General features: G+C 43.0%; 1 protein-coding gene across 1 annotated transcript in view; it reads left to right on the plus strand.

Moving 5' to 3' along the window:
- PRDM10 (PR/SET domain 10) overlaps window positions 1-21536 on the plus strand; it is a 221294-nt gene that overhangs the window by 128397 nt on the left and 71361 nt on the right. Inside the window, 1 exon segment of the mRNA XM_030221158.1 lies at window positions 19348-19695. Coding sequence (XP_030077018.1) covers window positions 19348-19695 — 348 coding nt within the window.

A 21536-nucleotide genomic window follows, 5' to 3' on the forward strand; every position in this document is an offset into this window, starting at 1 on the left:
GTAGAGGCAGAAAAGTTAGGGTGAAGGAGAACAGAGAAAGGGATGGGGAAGGGGAGTAAGCCTGGCAGAAGAAGAAAGAACATCCGTAGGGAGCCAGAAAGAAAGAAACAGAATACATAGAACAAGAGAACAGGGATTCAAAAAGGAGGGATTAAGACAGAGCGTAGTGGTGGGAAGGAAAAATAAAACAACAGAATTTTAGTCAAGAGCTAGAATCAACCCCCACTTTGACAAAAATTCTCATGGCGTGTTTAAATCGAACGGAGGGGTCACCAATGTTGAGAATTGGGGGGTCCCGAGCCCCCCAAGAAGGCTAGAGTGACCTCAATCTGACTCCATCTCTAAATAACACTAGTACTGGGGTAATCCAGGAGTTATGAGGTTTTAAAAGGAATTGCCACTGAGAGAGACGTTAGGTCTCAAATACCGGCATTAGTCCGCCTCTCAGCACTGGCAAGGAATAGATACCAGCCTTATGACAAACTGGATTTAGGCTACAGGTTATATAATGCAGCGAATGATAGCCTGATGTAGCAAAAGCATTTGTACTTACAGCCTTTCATCATTAAGTGAAGCCCACAAACCATCATTTAGAATGAAGAGTTTATTTGCATATAAGACTTTAATCAGGTACATTCATCAGACAAATTCTGGATTCAGCTGACTGGAGCTCTGCTGCTTCCGAGGCGTTGGAGAAAAGTTCTCCTGAGGGCTTGCATGCACCCTGCTTTTATACAATTTGGTCACTATACAAGTCTATGGAGAGGGATTTTTTTCTCTAATATTGCTTAATCTATGAGTCATGACCTCCGGCCAGGTGCTCTTCCGTTTTAGTATTGCAACCTGTTGTTGCAATTTCCCTTTTTGTCAACATTTCCCTAGATACGGACATCCAAACATCCAAACATGGACATCTCCCTAGATACGGACATCCAAACATGAACAAAACAACTTTTTTTATGAAGATATCTAAATATAGATATCTCAGGTTCATATCATCTTGTAATCTGACTTAGCATTTTAGCCATCAATTCCTTGATCTTGGCTTTTGCACTGCTTTGAATGTCACACCAAATTCTAATGAGGCCCAGTCAGTGCCTTTTAGCAGTTTAAGCTGTTTAAGGTATGTAAATTGATCCACCACTATTCCAGGGATGGATCCCAAGCGGGGACACATATTAACTTACAGGTAAAGCACGTCCTTGCTCAGCCAGTCATAGATTTTTAAACCTAGCTGGTATTTTTACAGCCTGAGTCCTAAAATCTGGCCTTCCACCCTTCCGGTGGGCATCCAGTGAGGGCCTCTTGCTGTAGTATAATTATACAATGGTTAAATCTACAACAAATTATGCAATAGCTGTTATTTTATGTTTGACAAGACATCAGAAATAAACTGCAATATTATCACATATTTATAAATGTAACTAGCTGTCTATTTCCTCTCCAGCACTCAGGGTTAGAGCTCCTAAATTGTGAATACCAAGTTAGTTATCTGTATGTTTGATGTAATATACATAACCAGTAAGTTTTGCCATAAAATTGATACTTTATGCGCCGTTCCTCTATAGTTTAGCCCAGTTGAACTGAAAGCCCACATTCCATCTGCTAAAAGTGATGGAGATGTTTCATTACCATAAACAAGTGTTATCAAGTTATTGTAAAATAAATACAATTTTAACTGGGTCTAGACTCAGAAGGATATGTTACTACAGTGTCAATCTGATGTCCATATATTGTCCTAGGTTGAAGATGTAAATAGTGTGTTTGTGGAGGCAGATATACTTAATGCAGAGATCCTGAAAGGATTCTAAAATGTGTTCCTCTTACATTACATTCACAAAATATAACCCTTTTATCTGCCCACAACTGCAGATCTAGTGAAATAGTCACAGAACAGCTGGGTTATGATGTAGATCTTTCCGTACATCTTTCTTACATCAATACTTCCTGTGGGGCATTCAGCAACACCGTTTGGTGGTTCCCCTGTGCATCTTCTTTTTATAGGGAAGCCCAGGTTGGCGGACATAATGACAACAAAGAGTCTTTCAAACAGTCCAGCTTGCTGGTCTAGCAATAAAATTTTCCATTACGTGGCTTCCCACTATTCCAGAACCTGTGGGTTAGTTGTGTCCATCAACCAGCAGGTGGAGATAGAGAACTGAAAACTGAGCTGTCACTGCCACTGTAGGTTCAAGGCCCTAAAACTGGGTTCTGATTGTGCCACAATGTCCACCCTGTAGTGTGTGGTAAAGATATGCAGTGTCAACCATGTTGCTGCCTTGCAAATATCCGTCTGCTTCCAAGCCCACAATTGCTAGATAGCTGAAGGAGACTATCGTGTCAGCTTATTTGCTTGAGGGGAAACAGGCTCCTCAGGCCTTGCGCGCGGAGACTACCGTACTGCTCTGGTGGATATTTGCGAGGTGGCATTGTGGTCAACGCTGCATACCTTTGCCAAAACTTCAGGGTGAACGTTGTGGCGTGCTTTGAAGCTAGTTTTGGGCTTCAGTCTTCAGAGTGGTGGTGCCAGGAACCCACCCACTCTAGTGATTTGCTTTTGAACATCCCTCAGGTTCTGAAGTAGTGGAAATCTATGTAATGGAAAGAGAAATTAGGTCTTACCTGATAATTTTCATTCCATGAGTCCTTCCCACTGTTCCAGAAGCCCGCCCAAGGTTTCTGAGATGTTTAGTTAGTGCAAAGTAATGGGACAAATAATGACCATCAGCTTGCATGGTGCTTCCTACATATCTCTTGTTCTGTACAAATTGTCGAGAGATGAGAGAAGTCCACTCATCTGGTTAGCGTTAGGTTAGTGAGTTGTTGAAGGTTGTTGTGTTTATTCTGAGTTTCTCCTTACTGCTTTTCTACATAAAAACTGAGGAGCTGGACTGGATGCCAAGAGAGATAGATATGTCTCAGCTCAGGTTTCAGTTCTCTATCTCCACCTGCTAGTTGATGAACACAGCTATTTCACAGGTTCTGGAATAGTGGGAAGGACTAGTTTGATTTCTTACGGATCCCAACTCAGTTTTTTTCTTTGTATTTCTGGTTTGTGTGTGGCCAAGGCACAGAATTCTGTTTGCATGTAGTTTCTGTGTAAAACTCTGTAACAGTCCCACTTGTTCTGTTTTGCCAGCAGTAAGTATATTAGTGTTTTAGAGCCCTGTGTAATATTTGTAGTGCTGCTTATTCTTATGTAGGGTCATGTTGTTTGAATCATAGAAATTAGTGCTATTGTTATATGATAGATTTGCTTCAGGTATGTTGAATTAGGATTTTTTTTCAGGTTTTGTATTTTACAGTGTGCCTGCCTGGTACTGGAGAGATTTATGTTGCTATTAGTCAGATGACATGAGAATCAGAATAATAATTATTTATTTTAAGTATTTGTTATACCACTAAATGATCTGGTGATATGAAGGTGGTTTATAAAAAGAGAATACAAAGCTGCGTTGTTTAATGCACTAAAACACAAAGAGACAAAAAAAGTGTGTGGGGGGGGGGGGGGGGGGGGGGGGGGGAACTGGAGAGTGAGAGAGTGGAAGAGGTGTATAGCACAACAAAGTTTACCTGTTATAATTGACAAAAGTGAGCCGATAATATAGAGAGTTGAACACAAAAGGAATGGGGAACAAAAGGATGAGTGGGTGAAGTGAATAGAAAAAATGGAAAAAGAGAGCCATTAAATGATGGTTTAGCTAATGGAGTATGGTAATGTTGGTGGAGAAATATGCTGTTTCTGATCTGCAGCTGTTGTTGGGGGAGATAAGGTTTTTGTGGATGCAGGTGTGTCAGACCAGAAGTTTGTGAGAGTCCTGAATACTGGTATAGACTGTATCAATATTCAGCTGATGGTGGTCATCAGTTTTTTTTTTTTTGAATGCTGACCACTATGAGCTAAATTAGACTCATATTCAATGTTAGGCCATGTCCGTGCACCTACACTGAATATCAGGGCATGACCGGCTAACAGTGTGCTGCTGTAACTTATGGGGGTCCCAGCCCATATTCAGCCAGGACCTGCATAAGACCCTTATGCACATCCTGGCTGAATGTCAGCCAGGACCTGTAGAAGGGGAAGTGCCAATCCAGTCCCCCCAATTCCCTTCTCAGCCACCCCCCCCCTCCCCGATCCATGTCATGAACAGTAAGCCCTGCCCACAACCCACACCACTCCGACCTTCCCCTGGAATTCACCATCACAACTGGGACTTACTGGCTGAGATTTCTGGTGGCTGGTGGGACGGGGCTGTGGCAGTCCCCTTTCTGGCTATCAAAATGGCTCTGCCCGTTGTGGTAGTCTCACTACCGCTAGGGGTACTGACCTACTTTCCTTAATAGGATATTAGTGTAACAGATGAAATATCTGCTTGTAATTTAAGTGTGTACACTTAGCTGGTGTAAAAGTATGTGAGTCTCACCCATGCTCCACCCATGTGTATGCCTGCCTATAAAGCATATTTACAGAATAGCATTTAGGCAGAATTTTGTTATTTAGATACAGACACATGTATATGCTGTTCTAATTGGAGTGGAGGAGTGGTTCAATTTCCTCTGCAGCTCCGTGTGACCCTGGGCAAGTCACTTAACCCTCCATTGCTCCAGGTACGACAGTACAATGTACTACCTAGACTGAGCCCAATAGGGATAGACCCAGTACCTGTAAAGTGAAGCTGTAAACCGCTTAGGTCTAAGCGGTATATAAATGCTTGAATGAATGAATGCATATGTTGGTGCCCACTTTATAGAATTACCTTCATGTGTGCACACATGTATTTTAAAAATACATGCATACATAGCCACTGTACCTCTGTGCTGTTCAAACTATATTTTCCAGAATGCCTATGCACAGATTGTATAAAAGTAGGTGCTACCTTGCAGTATGGCTACTTTTCTATGCATACCCATATGCAATTTTATAATATCTTTTTTTTTCTGCATATAAAACATGCTTTACACCCAGAAAAAGCTTTATAAAATAACCCCCTAGGTGGAGGGACTGAGTTCATGTCAACCTTAGCCACAGCTTCAAGTCAAGAGATGTGAAATTGTAGTGAGTCAGTTCTGCCCTCCATGATCTCAGCAGCGTATAAGAGACAAGAATGGAAAATGATTGGTTTTCTCTAAGAAAGGATTTCTCCCTGTACCTCTGCTTATGGTTGGGTCCACTATAGAGATGCTAAGTAGTAGTAGCAATAGTACTTTTAGATGCTGGTGGCTCACTGTCACCAGTTTGCTCCAGCACAAAACTTCAAGTTTGTGGCTGGTTAGTCCAACCTGGTATTCAAGTCTGAGCTGCTGACATTCATGTAGATCAGAATGTCTAGTAATATGTACATGGTGTGCTTAATGGTCTTTCATTCTTTTTCCCACTGGTGTGTTAATTTTTTGTCACAAACATGGTGACCCGGTTCTTATCTGTTTAATATTTTATTTCTTTAACTCTTAATAATGAAATTCTTGTTTAGCAAAGGAACATTAAGAGGTTAAAACCCTTGAACCAAGAACTTTTCATGCAGATGTTTCATCACTTTGAAGCTAGGCATTTTGACAGCTGGGGGAGTTTGTTTCATTGCAGTGGCGTAGCCAGACTGCCAATTTTGGGTGGGCCTGAACCCAAAGTGGGTGGGCACAAAATTTTCTCTCTACCCCACCCCCCCCCAGCAAAATTTAGTCACACTCAGATGCATTTGTCACACAGGGTAAAGTGCTGCTTTTCAGTGCATCCGATTTCAGACAATTTATTTAATAGCCTAATCCTTTTCAGTGAGCTTTCAGAGGCCAAAACCTCCTGCCTCAGGTCAGTATAATGCTATTACGGTATCCTCTGCTGACCTAAGGAAGGAAGTATTGGTCTCTGAAACTTTATTAACACCATATTACTTTATCCTAAATAAAAATTTTTTTTTCAATTTTAATCTTTTTATTGATATAAAATCAGTATAACAAACATAGTACTTCAACTTCCTTAAATACAAATATAGACAACTAGCCAATTGTTTCCTCCATCTGTAAATTTTTCAACCCTTATTCCCCCCCTAGCCCCCCCTCCCTCCATCCCTTGTACTTCTTAAACCCCATACTGTTAATCTTTATAAATTCCCCCCCTCCCCGTTCCCCTCAACTATATATGTGCCAACCATCCTTTTAACCGTGACCACCCCCTCTTCCTTCTCAATTCCCCATCTCTACGGTATGCCGTGAGTCTTTCCATGTGTACAAATTGCTCCACTTTCTCCCTCCACTCGCCCATGGAGGGAGGATTCTTATCTTTCCACTTTCGGGCAATAAGGCACTTAGCTGCCGCCATACCCCAGCGTAGCAGCTTACTGCGCTCCCAGGAGTCACTTTCATTATGTGTTCCCAATAAACACACCTGCGGGCTGCACACCATCGAAACCCCTGTCATTTTAACCATTGTTTTGGTAACTTCTATCCAAAATGGCAGTATCCGGGCACAGGCCCACCATATATGTAGAAAGGAGCCTCTCTCCTGTTCACATCTCCAGCACCTATCAGAAGCAGTCGGATACATTTTCCTAAGCCGCTCAGGGGTATAGTACCACCTAGACAGTACCTTGTATGCATTTTCCTGTACTAGTGCACAAGTGGAAGCCCGCCGGACCTCCCCACAAATCCGTTCCCACTCCTGGTCCGAGAAATTACATTTCAAATCCAACTCCCATGCTCCCTTGAAGCGGAATGGGGTTGGGTCACTCCCCCTTATAAACTTATAGATTACTGAGATAGTCCTTGGAACCCTCTGTAACATACCCCACAGGTTCTCCAAGCTCTCTTGCTCCTGTACTTTGTTCCCCCTCCACCCCATGGACCCCATAAAGTGCTTGACCTGTATATACGAGAGCTGATCACTTTCTGGCAGCCCATATTGAGCCTTAAGGTCCTCAAAGGTTTTCATCTGTTGTCCCTGTAATAAGTCCCGAAATTTTATGATACCCAAACGTTCCCATCTCAGAAATACCCGATTCTCCTTTCCCGCCCCAAATTTTGGTTCCCAACAGATCTCCGCCCTAGAAGACACCCTCTCTCCCTGTCCCCACTTCCTCCGAAACTGCTCCCACACTTGTAAGAGATGTCTACAAAACGGGTTATCCACCCCTGTTAGCCGAGCTTCCAATCCCTCAGAGGTCCATAAAAGGGATCTCAGGCTCCTCAAAGGGAAATACTCCTGTTCTAACTGACATACCAACTTGGTCTGTCTCCTCTCCCATTCGAGCACCATTTTCACCTGCGCTGCATAAAAGTACCATTCCAGGCATGGTAGTGACCTTCCTCCTCTTTCCACCTCCCCCCATAGTACTCTCCTTGCCAATCTCGGATGCTTACCCTCCCAAACAAACTGTATTATCAGACGTTGTAACTTTTGCAACGTCCCCCTCGCCATCGAAACCGGCAAACACTGGAACAAAAATAACAATCTGGGGAGAATATTCATTTGAATGACTGCCATCCGTCCCCACCAGGATACCCACATTCCTTTCCACCGTGACAGATCCTGTCGGATGCGCTCCACAATTTTCCCATAATTCAAATCATAAAGTTTTTTAGGGTCCTTAGGTATAACCACCCCCAGATATCTTATGCTCTGTTTAGCCCACTTAAACGCGAATTGCTGCTTCAACTGGTGTTCCATGTCTGGAGACACTGTGATACCCAGGATTTCACTTTTCTCCATGTTGACCCGGAGCCCTGCGAATTGTTCATATTCCCCCATCACTTCCCTTACTACCTCTAATGTCTTCTCCGGGTCTGTCACATATAATAATAGATCATCTGCATATAGGGCCAGACGGTGTTCCCTCGTCCCCACCGTAAAACCCTGGTAATCCGGGTGTTCCCTAATAAGCACAGCCAGTGGCTCAATATATATAGCAAACAAGAGTGGGGAGAGGGGACACCCCTGTCTAGTTCCCCTCCCAATGTCAAAGAGAGATGTATAATGCCCATTAACCCGTAGTCGGGCTTTTGGCGCTCTGTACAGCGCTGAAAACCAACTGTAAAAACCTTCCCCAATTCCCATTCGTCTCATCACTTCTCTCAGGAACTCCCAGTCCACCCTATCAAATGCCTTTTCCGCATCTATTGCTAACATCAGGGCCCCCGGGAGTCCCTGCTGCGCTGCCCACTGCAAATGCAGGGTACGTCGCACATTGTCCCCCACCTGCCGTCCCGGGACAAACCCTGACTGTTCCTCCCCTATCAACCCAGGAAGGACCCTCCCCAACCGGTTAGCCATCACTTTGGCCAGGATCTTTACATCCACATTTAACAATGAAATAGGGCGGTAAGACCCACTGGCCGTGGGGTCCTTCCCTGGTTTTAGCAGTAGCGAGATCCCCGCCTCCGTCATAGAATTTGCCAAATTCTCCCCTTCCAATACCCCATTCCCCAGTTTAAGTAGATGAGGTCCCAGTTCTTCTACATAGCATTTATAAAAACGAGAGGAATATCCATCCAGCCCCGGGGCCTTCCCATTCGGTAGAGACTTAACAACCCGCTGTATCTCTCCCCACCTAACCGGCTCTCCTAGTTGTCTTTCCTCATCTGTCGACAAATGTGGCAATGCAATACGGTCCAAGAAGGCCGACATATTATCGTTATCTGTCTCCTCCCTAGCCCTATAGAGTTGCTCATAGTAATCCTGAAATCCCCTAGCTATATCCGCATCCGTATAATACCACCCCCCATTCCCATCCCTCAATTTCTGGATCAAGGTCTTAACCTTCCTCGCCCTCAGTTTCCCCGCTAAAAATGCACTGGACTTATTTGAGAATTCAAACACCCTCTGCTTCCATTTAGTTTGCATAAATTCAATCTTTTGCATTTGTAACTCTCCCAGCGCCTTCCTCACCTCTCTAAGTGCTTCTCCCAACTGTCTGGAAGGGTTCCTCTTATGTTGTTTCTCCAAGTACACCAGCCTACCGTGCAGCTCTAATGATTGTCTCTCTCTTTCCCTTTTCCGGCGGGCTCCCCATTTTATAAAGACCCCTCTCACCACTGCTTTCATTGTATCCCATAAAGAACCTTCTGATACGTCTCCTGTATCATTTAGTTGAAAAAATTCCACTATGGTGTTTCTAACTTCTTCCCTTACTACCTCGTCCCCCAGAAGAGTTTCATTAAGTTTCCAAAACCCTCTCTTCTGTTCCCCCTGGAGCCCTTGCAACTTAATCCATACTGGAGCATGGTCAGATATCTGACATGTCCCTATCTCTGCTTCTACCAGCCAGTGCCAGCAATTCCGGTGTATCCATATGCTATCTAGGCGCGCATATGACTGGGCCACATGAGAAAAGTGGGTATAGTTCCTCTGCGTCCCATGCAATAGACGCCAGCTGTCCACTGTTTCACAGTCCCTCAAGAAAGATACTAGAGCCTTACGCCCCGGGCCCCCCATCCCTCTGTGCCCCTTGGAGTGATCTAATTCTCCATCAGGGGCTACATTAAAGTCTCCCCCAATGAACACTTGTCCTCTAAGAAACCCTTGCACTTCTCCCTTTAATGGTTCAAAAAACTGCTTCTGACCCGTATTAGGCGCATAAATGTTAAGGATAGTAATCTCCCTTCCTTGTAATAATCCTCTAATTCCCAAACATCTCCCACTCTGATCCCGGAATTCCTCCTGAATATGCAGCCCGCACGTGTGTCTTACCAATATAGCAACTCCCCCGGCTCTCCTGGGTTCCCGACCCTGATGTACCCTGACCTCTCTAAAGGATTTGTGTTTCAAAAGGTGCCCATCTCTTGGACGTAAATGTGTCTCCTGTATTAGGGACACATCCCATTGCATCCTTTGCACTTCTTTAAAGACCAGACTCCATTTCCCAGGGTGATTAAGCCCATTAACATTCCATGAGCCTATTGTCAACAACTCCCCCCCTTTTCCCAACCCCTTCTGACCTTTCCCTCCCCTCTTCCCCCTATCCTTCCCCCCCTCCCCTCCCTCCCTACCCCTTGCTGATCCTAGGTTATCCTGATCAGCCATGCTAGGAAATTTGACATCTCGTCCCTGAGGCGTCGGCCAAAGCATATCCATTATTTAAATCCCCCCCATTCCCCCTCTCCACCCTCCTTTTACTATACCATCACAACTCCCACTGTTTGTACCCCTCTCCAACCCTGCCTCTTTTTTTTTTTTTTTTTGTATAATATGTACTTATTATTATTAACATTTTTATTTATATTATTAAACTTAGCTTTGGTTTTTATAATCCAAATAACCTTCCACCCTCAACAAACCCTGTAACCCCCTTCGTAATTCTTACTCCAGATGGAGAATAAACTCCCAAGTCCTCTTTCAAGGTAGTCCGCTCTAATGAGCATGCTTATCTTTAGCCTGTTTTTTCCCGACCACAACTTGCCACGCCGAGTCCGGTCTGGGAGCCGCCTGGTTCTGTGGCTCTCGAGAATGATCCGGCACATCTTTACAGCCCAGCGCCCGCAGTGTCGACCATGCTTCCTCCGGCGTGCTCACTTTTCGGGATTTCCCCTCAACTGTAATCCAGACTGCGAAAGGAAACAGCCAGCGGTATTTAATTCCCTTGGCACGCATGAAGCTGGTTACCTCTTTAAAAGTGCCTCGTTTTAAGAGTGTAGTGCGTGCCAAGTCCTGGAAAATCTCGATTTTATAGCTCTTCCATATTAACTCTTTGCGCATCCGAGCCAGCCTCAAAATTTTCTCCTTTATCGGGAAGTCCAAAAAACATGCCACCACATCCCGCGGCTGATTATCTCTGCGGGGACCTAGCGCCCTGTGCGCCCGTTGCAGGTGAATCTCCGGGGGCGGGACTTCCTGCTCCAAAGACAAAATATATTGGCAAAGTTCCTTAATGACGCTAGCACAGTTTGTAAAGAGATCCAGTTCCGGTATACCTTTAAATCTGAGGTTATTCCGTCTTGATCTATTTTCAAGATCTTCCACTTGATCTCTAAGTTGATACAGCATTCCCTGATCCTCTGAGGCCTTTCGTTGCATAGTGTCCATTTCGGATTGCACGGTCACCAGACCCTCTTCTACTTCACCTATGCGGGTTCCTAATTCTCGTACCTCGTCTCGAATCTCTTTGAGCGCAGTTTGCACGTCCCGCCGGACCCCCGCAAACTCCGATTTCAGCTCCAGAAATAATTCAGCAACATCCGCGGGCAGCATGCTTGCAACCTCTCGGCCTTCTTCGCCCTTGTTCTTCGGTTCCGGCGCTGATCGCACGGCCGCCATCTTTGGTCCCCGCAGCTCTGGTCCTTGCTTCCCGTCTCCACTTTTTTCCCGCCGTTCCGGCGTATAACGGAATTGCTCCAACGTTTTCTTCGGCGGCATTACCTGAAGGGACTTCCTCCCTTACTGTCCGGCCACTTTTCACTAGTCGAGGAGGATTTTATCGCCGTTTTTGTTAATCGCCCCAACGGAGCTCGTCTTTTAGCCCTCCACCTTGGCACGTGACGTCACTTCCTATCCTAAATAAAATTATTTTCTTTACCTTTGTTGTATGGCCATTTACTTTTTCTCATTGTGTTGCTCCTAGTCTCTAGATTCTGCTTTCCTTCGTTTTCGCTTAACTCTTCTGCCAGGGTTTCCTGGCCATTTGTCATTTTTCTCTCCTTTTTCTTTGCTTTCTTCAATATTTTCTGCCTCTCTCTGTGTCCAGATTTAATTCATTCTTACTATCCATTCTTTAATTTCCTTCATCTACTTATGGCTTTTCATCTTTTTCTCACCCTTGTTCTCCCCATGCCCCTTCCTCTTATTCTCCAATCTTTCACTACTCCCCCTTTCCATGCAGCAGCTCTCCTCTTTCTCTCCCCATCCTTCCAGTGTCTCCCCTCTCTCTCCCCATCCTTCCAATAGTCTCCCCTCTTTCTTTCTGCATCCTTCCATCGTGTCACCTCTTTCTCCCTACCCTTCCATCAAGCGTCTTCCCTCTTTTTCTCCCCATCCTTCTACCCATCTACCTTCTCTCCTGATCCTTCCATCTATTGTCTCTCTCCCTCCTTCTAACCAGTGTCTAGCTCTCTACCCTTTTCTGTTCAGTGTCCCTTCTCTCTCCACATCCTTCCAGTCTCTCCCCTTTTTCTCTGCATCCTTTCATCCATCTCCCCTCTTTCTCTGCCATCCTTCCATCTGTTTTCCCTCTTTCTCTGCCATTCTTCCATCTGTTTTCCCTCTTTCTCTCCCCATCCTTCCGTTTTCCCTCTTTCTCTGCCATCCTCCCATCTGTTTTCCTTCTTTCTCTCCCCATCCTTCCATTTCCCCTCTTTCTCTGCCATCCTCCCATCTGTTTTCCCTCTTTCTCTCCCCATCCTTCCATTTCCCCTCTTTCTCTGCCATCCTCCCATCTGTTTTCCCTCTTTCTCTCCCCATCCTCCATTTTCCCTCTTTCTCTGCCATCCTCCCATCTGTTTTCCCTCTTTCTCTCCCCATCCTTCCATTTTCCCTCTTTCTCTGCCATCTTCCCATCTGTTTTCCCTCTTTCTCTCCCCATCCTGCCATCCATTTTCCCTCTCCCGATTCAGGCCCACCAGCCCCAGCTCCCATAGCCGGCCACTGCTGCTTTTCTTGATTAGCAGCAGGGCTGGCGCTACAAAAAGAAGAAGTGCTCAGCTGACTGAGCTGAGCGCCAATGCAAACGACGACTCAACGAGAAAAAATGTTTTTAAAAAAACGCGGCACCCCAGGCAGCCTCGAAGCATTGGCTGCTGGCTCTGCAGGCTCCTCCCGTCTCTTACGTCACTGCCCCTGCTCCAGGGGCAGTGACGTAAGAGATGGGCGGAGCCTGCAGAGCCAGCAGCCAATGCTTCGAGGCTGCCTGCGGTGCTGCGTTTTTTAAAAAACATTTTTTCTTGTCGAGTCGTCGTTTGCGTTGGCGCTCAGCTCAGTCAGCTGAGCGCTTCTTCTTTTTGTAGCGCCGGCCCTGCTGCTCATCAGGAAAAGCAGCAGTGGCCGGCAATGGGAGCTGGGGCTGGCGCGGGCCTGAAGGAAAAGTGGGTGGGCGGGCCAGAGCTGAAATTGGGTGGGCCTGGGCCCACCCAGGCCCACCCATAGCTACGCCCCTGTTTCATTGTGTGTGCATTTGTGTTTGTAAGAGTCCTAAGATATTTTTTTCAAGCAAGGAAAGGGTAAGATTCATAATTGAGCCTAATATTTACTTCCTTTTTGTATTTTGTTCCCTCTATGTAGCCTTTTACTTACTGAGGAGGAGTAGCCTACTGTTTAGAGCAGTGAGCAATGTACCTGGAAAGCAAGGGCTCAAATCCCACTGATCCCACTCCTTATGATCTTGGACAAATCGCTTAACCCTGTATTGGCTCAGGTACAAGCTTATATTGTAAGTCCTCTAGGGACAAGAAAATAACTACAGTACCTGAATGTAACTTCTTGAGCTACTACTGAAAAGGCATGATCTAAATCCAAAGTCCCTTTACCTTTCCCTAAAGAAAACAATTACATGGAACATGGAAAGCTAGAGATTTGACTGGGAACTATTTTATTTCTTTTAAAATATTTTTCACCCACTCATCCATAGTTCAAGACAGAGAAAACAATGGGAAAAAAAAAAGAAAATGCATATCAAGGGAATAATTGTAAAAAAAGCTTTTCTCTAGGTACAAAGTCTTCTTTGCACACCAAAGCAGACCTCTATAAAGTTGTGTAAACTGCATATTCACATAAAATGTACAGGCACGGAAATTACGCACTTGATTTTATGCAATTTTTGCATTGGCATTCCTTGGGGCATAGTTAGGGCAATGCAGAGGCGGAGTTGTGATACACATGTTTTATAAATTACACATGTACACTCCCAAATTTTTGGGCCCGGTTTACTAAACTGCTATAGGCTCGCTAACTTTTTAAGCTTATGGTGCTTATTTTCAAAGCACATGGACTTCTCAAAATGCTCAAATGGATGTCTATATGCTTGAAATACCCAAATCCTGATTTTGCAAAGGCAGAAAAGGGACATCCAACACTGCAGTACATCCAAATAGCATGGGTACTGTGGGTGTTTTGGGCGGGACTAAGTAGGACTCAAAATCAAGACATCCAACAGCAATAATCAAACGGGAAGAAACATCCAAGTCTAAAAAGAAGACGCCCTTAGTTAGACTTGTTTCAGTCACATTTAGGGTACAAAAAGTTGTTCTGATTTAGGAGCTGAGCACTGGAGGGATTAAGGCAAGACACCTCCTTATTCCCCCAGTGGTTGCTGTCTCCCTCCCTCTCCCCTGGAAGTGAAACTGGAAAGAAATACCTATTTTTCTGTTCCTGGAGGGCTCACAATTACAAAATAAAAGAGTTAAAGTGGGATTTGAACCTGAGTCTCTTGGTTTAAACTCCACTGCACTAACCACTAGGCTGCCCCTCTGCTCTTCAGGGACATCTTTCTGGCTCTTCTTCGAAGAATGCTGCCAGACAGAAGTTCTTGTCCATGTTTTTTTAGCCGTTCATATGTTGGACATTCTAGTTTGTAAAATGACTATTCATGCTGGATGCCCTCAGCACATGGACATCCATCTCATGTATTTTCGGATAGGAAATCCTGACGTATTTCCTTTTGGAAAATACATGTGAGATGGACGTCCATTTTGGATGTTATGAGCTGGACATCTCTATTCTGACTTGGATGGCCTTTTGAAAATGCCCTTCAATGCTACGTTTATAAAACGGGCTTAAAATAAGCATCTTTTTAGATTTCTCACATAGGCATTCTGTTAAAAAGAAAAAGAAGAAAAAAAAGACGTTACCACCTAAAATGTATGTACATTCTATAGGCTAGGCACTAACATTTACATTACGATTAAGCATGCAAATATTTAGAACAATGCTATTCGTATGCTTATTTATATACATATGTGTCAAAATTCCACCTAAGCGTTATCTGTAAATACCCGCTTAACTTACATAGGGGCCCTTTTACTAAGGTGCATAGGTGCTTACGCGTGTACAACATACATTAAATTAGAACTACCACCCGGCTACTGTGTGCCCCTGGCGGTTATTCAAATGTTTACCCGCGTCCGATACGCATGGCAGAAAATATTTTTTATTTTCTACCGTGTGGCGCTAACTGGGCAGTAATCGGCAGTGTACATGCACAGACGATTACCGCCCGGTTAACGTGTGAAACTTTACCGCAAAGTCAATGGGTGGCAGTAAAGTCTTAGGCCCAAAATGGATGTGTGCTAATTTTTATTTTGCTGCACGTCCATTTTGGGCCAAAAAAAAAGGCCTTTTTTTTTTTGCAGGTGCACTGAAAAATGGACCTGTGCGTGTCCAATATACATGCCTACATCAGCACAGGCCATTTTTCAGGGCGTCTTAGTAAAAGGGCCCTATAGTGTGTATTTTAAGGGGGGTATATGGGTATATATTCGTGGGTGGAGCTTGGGTGGGGTTTAAATTTGATTGCATAAGTTACAGAATACTGTAAGTTATATGGATATCTACAGCACTTAGGCACTAACACACCGGCTCTATGGCTGCCACAAGTGCTCATGTCTAGGCATATATGCACGTATATACCCAGTTATGCTACTTTTCTATAACAAAAAGTAGGTACCTATTTTCCTTTATAGAATAGGCTCCTACCATTGCACCTTCCAAGCATCTAATTGTAGGTACCCAGTTATTGAATTGCTATTTTGGTGCAAATTGTATGCTATTTTCAGTCTTCTTACTCATGTAGCTTACTTAGGGGTCCTTTTATTAAGGTGCACTAACAGGTTTAACGCACGCTAAATGATAAGACACCCATTATATTTCTATGTATATGTTATCACTTAGTGCACGCTAGTCGTTAATGTGCAATAAATCTGTTAGTGCATCTTAGTAAATAACCCCTTAATTCTGCAAGTCTGCCCTGTTCTATAAAAATGGGATGCACCCTTTTCTCATGATCTTGCATATGTGCTGGATCAAATTGATCTTTAATGACAGGATTGTTGAAACGACATTGATATCCATGCAGTGTACACAATTGCATATGATATAATTAGTAACACTGTTTCAAGGGCGGCTACTCCCAGTGATTCAAAAGAGTGATTAAAAATTATGTTTGTTTTTTTTTTTTTTACTTAGGGGCGCTGGCATTTTTAGCGCACATTAAAAATAGGTGCGTTCAAAACACTAAAGATGCCCATAGGAATACCTTGCGCGCCTTAGTAAAAGACCCCCTAAGAGTTATATAAGTAACAGTTTTATTTGGTAGAGGATTATGTTTGTTTATTTAACACTTAATGAATTGCCAAACTTGTCCCAGACCTTATCAGGATTAATAGGTGGATTATTGAAATATTGCATATTTCAAAGAATGTACAGGTTTTTTAAATTAAATATTTTTAGCAGTCACAAAAGCACAATATCTAAACTACTTTGTTCATCTTTAATGGTTAGCTGGTATGTTAAAAAACAAACAAACAAAAAAACCTCCTTAGTTTTATCTTCACATAAAACGTCTTTAAAAACATTTATATTCCACTTATTTACCCAAATATAAGCAGTTTACAATAAAATACATGCCACAGCAATGAACAGACACATACAAATAAAACAATTATCTCTAGTATAAATCAACAAAAGCCTGACAGAACAGATGAATCTTTAACTGCAAAACCCTAATAGATTTGTTTGACCAGAGTAACACAGAGTGACAATTCCATAAAATAAATCCACTAACAGAGAAGGCACAAGTGCATGCAAATGTTTTTTCTGCATAAACTTCACAGAAGGAACTAATAACAGAACCTGTTGTGAAGATCACAGAAATCTTTATGCTTGATAGTACAAACTGTAAATACATTGCTGCTGCACCATGAGATTTTTAAACAATAATAGTATTTTGAAATAGATACTTGACAATATAGGAAGCTGATATAACATATACAAATGAAGAGGCATGCTTACTTACATTACATTACAAGTGCTCTTATATTCCGCAAATACCACTAAGTTCTATGTGGATTTCAAACTAAGGCGCACTCTTGTTTTTAGCGCGCGCTAAACGTTAGAGGCACCAATACATTCCACAGCTTAAAGATGAACATTTGATAAGCTTATTAATTTGGGGATACTATCAGTTTTGAGCCTTGAATTACTCCCAAGTAGTGTACCTCAGTTTGAGTAGGAATCATAAAGTTCTGGAAAGTTATATAATCTGGGATATAAATGATTAGTCTACTATCAAGTAAAGCTTCATTTTTTTCCAAATTAAGTACCAAATAATTGATGGCCATCCAAAACAGTGTCATTCAAACAATCTGAAATTGTTCAGAAACATCCATCCAGGAGAATTTAAACATTACGATGTTATCAGCATAAATACATTATGACACTTTGGTGTCTACTTCCACATATAAATAAAAGTGCTTCCCAAAGGGGAGGGGTGAGATATCAACGTGGGCTTTTGTTAAGGGTTATGTTACCACAACTCATGCTGTTTAAGCACAGGTCCCAATGAGACCTGGGGCCCTGTTTACTAAGGCATGCTAGCGTTTTTAGAGGATGCTAAAATTTATCACGTGCTAATGCTAAATCCTAATAAAATAAATCCTAATAAATAATAAATAAACGCTAGAGACATATATTCCTATGGGTGTCTCTAGCATTAGTGTGTGCTAAAAGCACTAGCGTGCCTACAGCATGACTTAATAAACAGGGCCCCTAGTTACTAATACCCTGAGTTAACAGTAAAATAACCTGTCTTAACAGTAGCCCATGTTGATAAATTACCACCCTAAGTGGGAGATTTAGAGGGGAAGTTGTGTAGGCTACCATCAAGATGATGTTATTTTACTGTTAACCGCAGTTATTAATAATTAGGTCTCATTGCATAAAATGGGATCTGATCTAAAATAGCATGAGTTATTAGTAAAATAACCTGTCTTAACAGTAGCCCATATTGATATCTACAACCCTAAGTGCATAAAAGGCTTCTTATAAAAAAGTGTCCGGCATAAAAGTCTGCTTGTTAGTTGATGGCATGTACTTTCACTGTGGTATGCACATGGACAGAGTGTGCAAATATACAAATTAATTGTATAACACTATCATTTATGCACATGTTCACAAAATGTAGGCATGGTCATTGCTGGTGTAAGTGATCACATCTTAAATTAAGGAGCATTTTCAGTTACTTACGGTAGTATTTTATAAAGAAAAGGAGATGCCTACTTTTCTTCACAAAATAAGTTTAAAATAGGTACATTTTGGCTCCCATAAAATAGGTGTATAAAATTACCCTCTTTATGTTCACACAACAAAGCATAAAGGAGACAAAGATAAATGTTAAAAAGAATGGCAGATAATGTGGAACCTTGAGGAATCCTTGAACAGTATTTTTCATACAGAGACACTGTAGCTCGTTCATACCAGCTGCAGGCAGCCAGTAAAGAATGGCTGAAAGAATGCACTGATGATCATAGGCTAAACTCATCTAATCTCAGCAAGATAGTGATCACCTGTGTCAAAAGCATCAGAAACATCCAGAAGACCCATCAATTACATACTATTATTACAATCCAGATCTTTGTAGAGTTTGTCAAGCATGGCAGCAAGGTTTTGGTCCCATTTCTAGAGTGAAAACCATCAAGATCATCATGCTTAACTAGAAAATCCTGCAATTGTTGCAGTATAATTTGATCACAAATTTGCTTTAAAAAGGTAAATTAGAAATAGGACAAAGATTTTAGCCAGTTAATTGACTGGCAAAAGAAATTTCCTTATTGGTCGTTTAAGGACCTCAGTGAGACAGACTATTTGATAATGGCTTATTTTTCTCTTCTCTAATGCTGCCTGCTTAGTTGGAGCTGCAGGTAGGTTTATTGGTTTTCCGCGCTTTACCACATAACTGGTGGTAACAAGTATACTCATTGCTTTGGCTTGTTTATTCTTGATTAAAAAGTACTACCAGTCTTACTCTGTGTGACATTTTCTGCGATGTTTTTATTCTCCTTTTTTCACTATCTATTTGTACACCACAGATGAAGGGATCCGCGGTCGTAATTTAGCTGCAGTATACAAACTCAGGCCCCCGACAGTAAATTTTAGCCATTTTATAATGAAAGATAATTTCGGGTTTTTTTTGGTTATTACGTGAATGAGCATTTTCTTCCATGTTGTGCCTATCAGAAGTTCATTTTATAGACCAGGTACAGTGTGTGTCAAAGTGCATTGAAATTAATCAGTCAAAAGGCCAGCTGTGGAGTACTGTATCAGGACACTGCAGTGCAACTCCAGTATTTCTCACGCTCTATTTTCCTGACTTGGGGGTATCCGATGAATACATTTTGAATGGAAAAGTGAACTCAGCAGTTCGGAATGTTTGTGTTTTTCAGAATGCAGCCCTCCAGCATCTGTTTATCCGCAAATCCTTCCGACCGTTCAAATGTCTGCAGTGTGGGAAGGCATTCCGTGAGAAGGACAAACTGGATCAGCATCTGACCTTCCATGGGCACGACAGCAATTGCCCTCTGACCTGTGAAATCTGCAACAAGGGTTTCCTCAACAGCAGCTCTCTGGAGAACCACATGAAGTTCCACCTCGATCAGAAAACATATACCTGCATCTTTTGTCCTGAATCTTTTGACCGCCTGGATGGGCTCAAAGATCATGTGGCGATTCACATTGTCGATGGTTGCTTCATCTGTCCCACTTGTAAAAAGCGCTTTTCAGATTTTATTCAGGTGAGTACTGCAGTAGCCTCTACAGTTCTCATTCAGAAGCATCAAGATCCTGTCCTTTTATAAAAGTTACAACGCAGGTATATCATAAACTTGGCCTAAAAATACCCACCATCCTGTTGACGTATGACAACTTAAAGCAAAACTCAACAAATCCCAGATTGCCATTGGGCTTAAAAATTGAACTTTGACACCTAGTATTTCTTGCTGCCACTCCCGAAAAAAAGAAAAAAATGCTTCTTCCTGACATCCACTGCAGCTCTAATTAGGTTTGGAGGAGACTTGAGAATAAGAGACGTGCTCCAGAGTTTGTGCACCAAACTGCTTAAACCTAATGAGAGCTGTAGCTGCATTGTCTATTTTTGGCAGCAGCAGTAGCAATGGAAAGTCTGCTTTTTGGTTGAATGGATGCCTTGAAATTGGGGAGAGAAGGTAGGCTGAGACAATGCCTAGGAAGTGGGGAGCGGGTAAGACATGGCTGATTTGTTAGAGGTAAGGAGTTTGGACTGTTGAAAAGAGAAAGAGCCTGAGTAAAGGCAGGATGCAGAAGAAAGAGAGAAACAGAAATCTTACTAGGGACCTGGGCCATCATAATATGTGAAGAAAAAAGGCATTCTCTGAGGACACACAGGCCATTGTATTCTCACAACTGGGTGACATCATCTTACTGAGCCTGGTTCGGACACTGACTAGCAATACTAATGCAGAACCTTCTAGCAGCATCCCACTTCGTATGTATTGGTGCCTTCTTGGCCGATTCGCGAGTGTGGGTTCCTTAGTCTTCATTTTTCCGTGGAGCAGGGAGGACATATCATTGTGTTCGCACTCAGTGCATGATTTTCTCTCTCATTTACAGTGCCTTCCTGTGCAAATATTTTTGTCCTGCTTTTCAATATTTTTCATTTTTTTCCTTATTTCATTTCCCTTTAATTTTCATAGTGTTTTTGGAACTTAAGGTTCTTTTCATTTTCACGAGTAGCTAAGCTGTTTAGGCTGGAGCACTGACCTCAATTTGAACACTGCCTCTTTTTTACTGTTCACAGTTGAGAAGTTTAATTTGGCCACAGTTCTTTCTCGATGTCCCTGAAGACCCCAAGTGGCTTCAAAATGTGTGCCCAATGTAATCAGGTGATTTCCATGATGGACCCACATTTTTGGTGCATCGAATGCATTGGGCCTAACCACAAGCCTAACTCTTGTTCTTTCTGTTTAAAAATGCAGCTGAGGATACAGAGAGCATGGCAGGTCAAACAGGAGAAACTTTTTGGCTCCTCAAAGACCAGTGCATCGACATTGCCACTGGACGCATCACCCTTGATAGCTGCCAAGATTTCACCTCTCTTGATATCAGGTGCTGAGAGTAGGCCCCGGGAACGGTCAGCATCAGACCAACACCAAGGGCACATATGGGTTTGACGTCTTAGCACCGAAGAACCACGATTTTGAGCATTAGGGGAAGCAAAGAAGCATAAGCCCCAACTTGACATTTCATCCTTTAGATTGTAAGCTCCTTTGAGCAGGGACTGTCCTTCTTTGTTAAACTGTACAGCGCTGTACAGCGCTGCGTAACCCTAGTAGCGCTTTAGAAATGTTAAGTAGTAGTAGTAGTCCTCATCGATGAATGGTACCGGAAGCACCAGGGCATCAGCATCACCAGTACCTGAGAAGCGCTGGAACTGGGAGGAGCGCTTTCCCTCTTTGGAAGAGGTGCCGGTGTGCAATCTCTGGGCAGTCAGGTCCCCGCTACCGTTTCAGCACTGATGCCTTCTCAGGCTGCCTTTTTCCTGGCTCCTCCACCTTTGCCAATGCCTACCTTCAATGAGCAGATTCAAGCCATGCTCAGG

This window comes from Microcaecilia unicolor, chromosome 12 (assembly GCF_901765095.1).
Source record: "Microcaecilia unicolor chromosome 12, aMicUni1.1, whole genome shotgun sequence".
In the NCBI taxonomy this organism is placed as follows: Eukaryota; Metazoa; Chordata; class Amphibia; order Gymnophiona; family Siphonopidae; genus Microcaecilia; species Microcaecilia unicolor.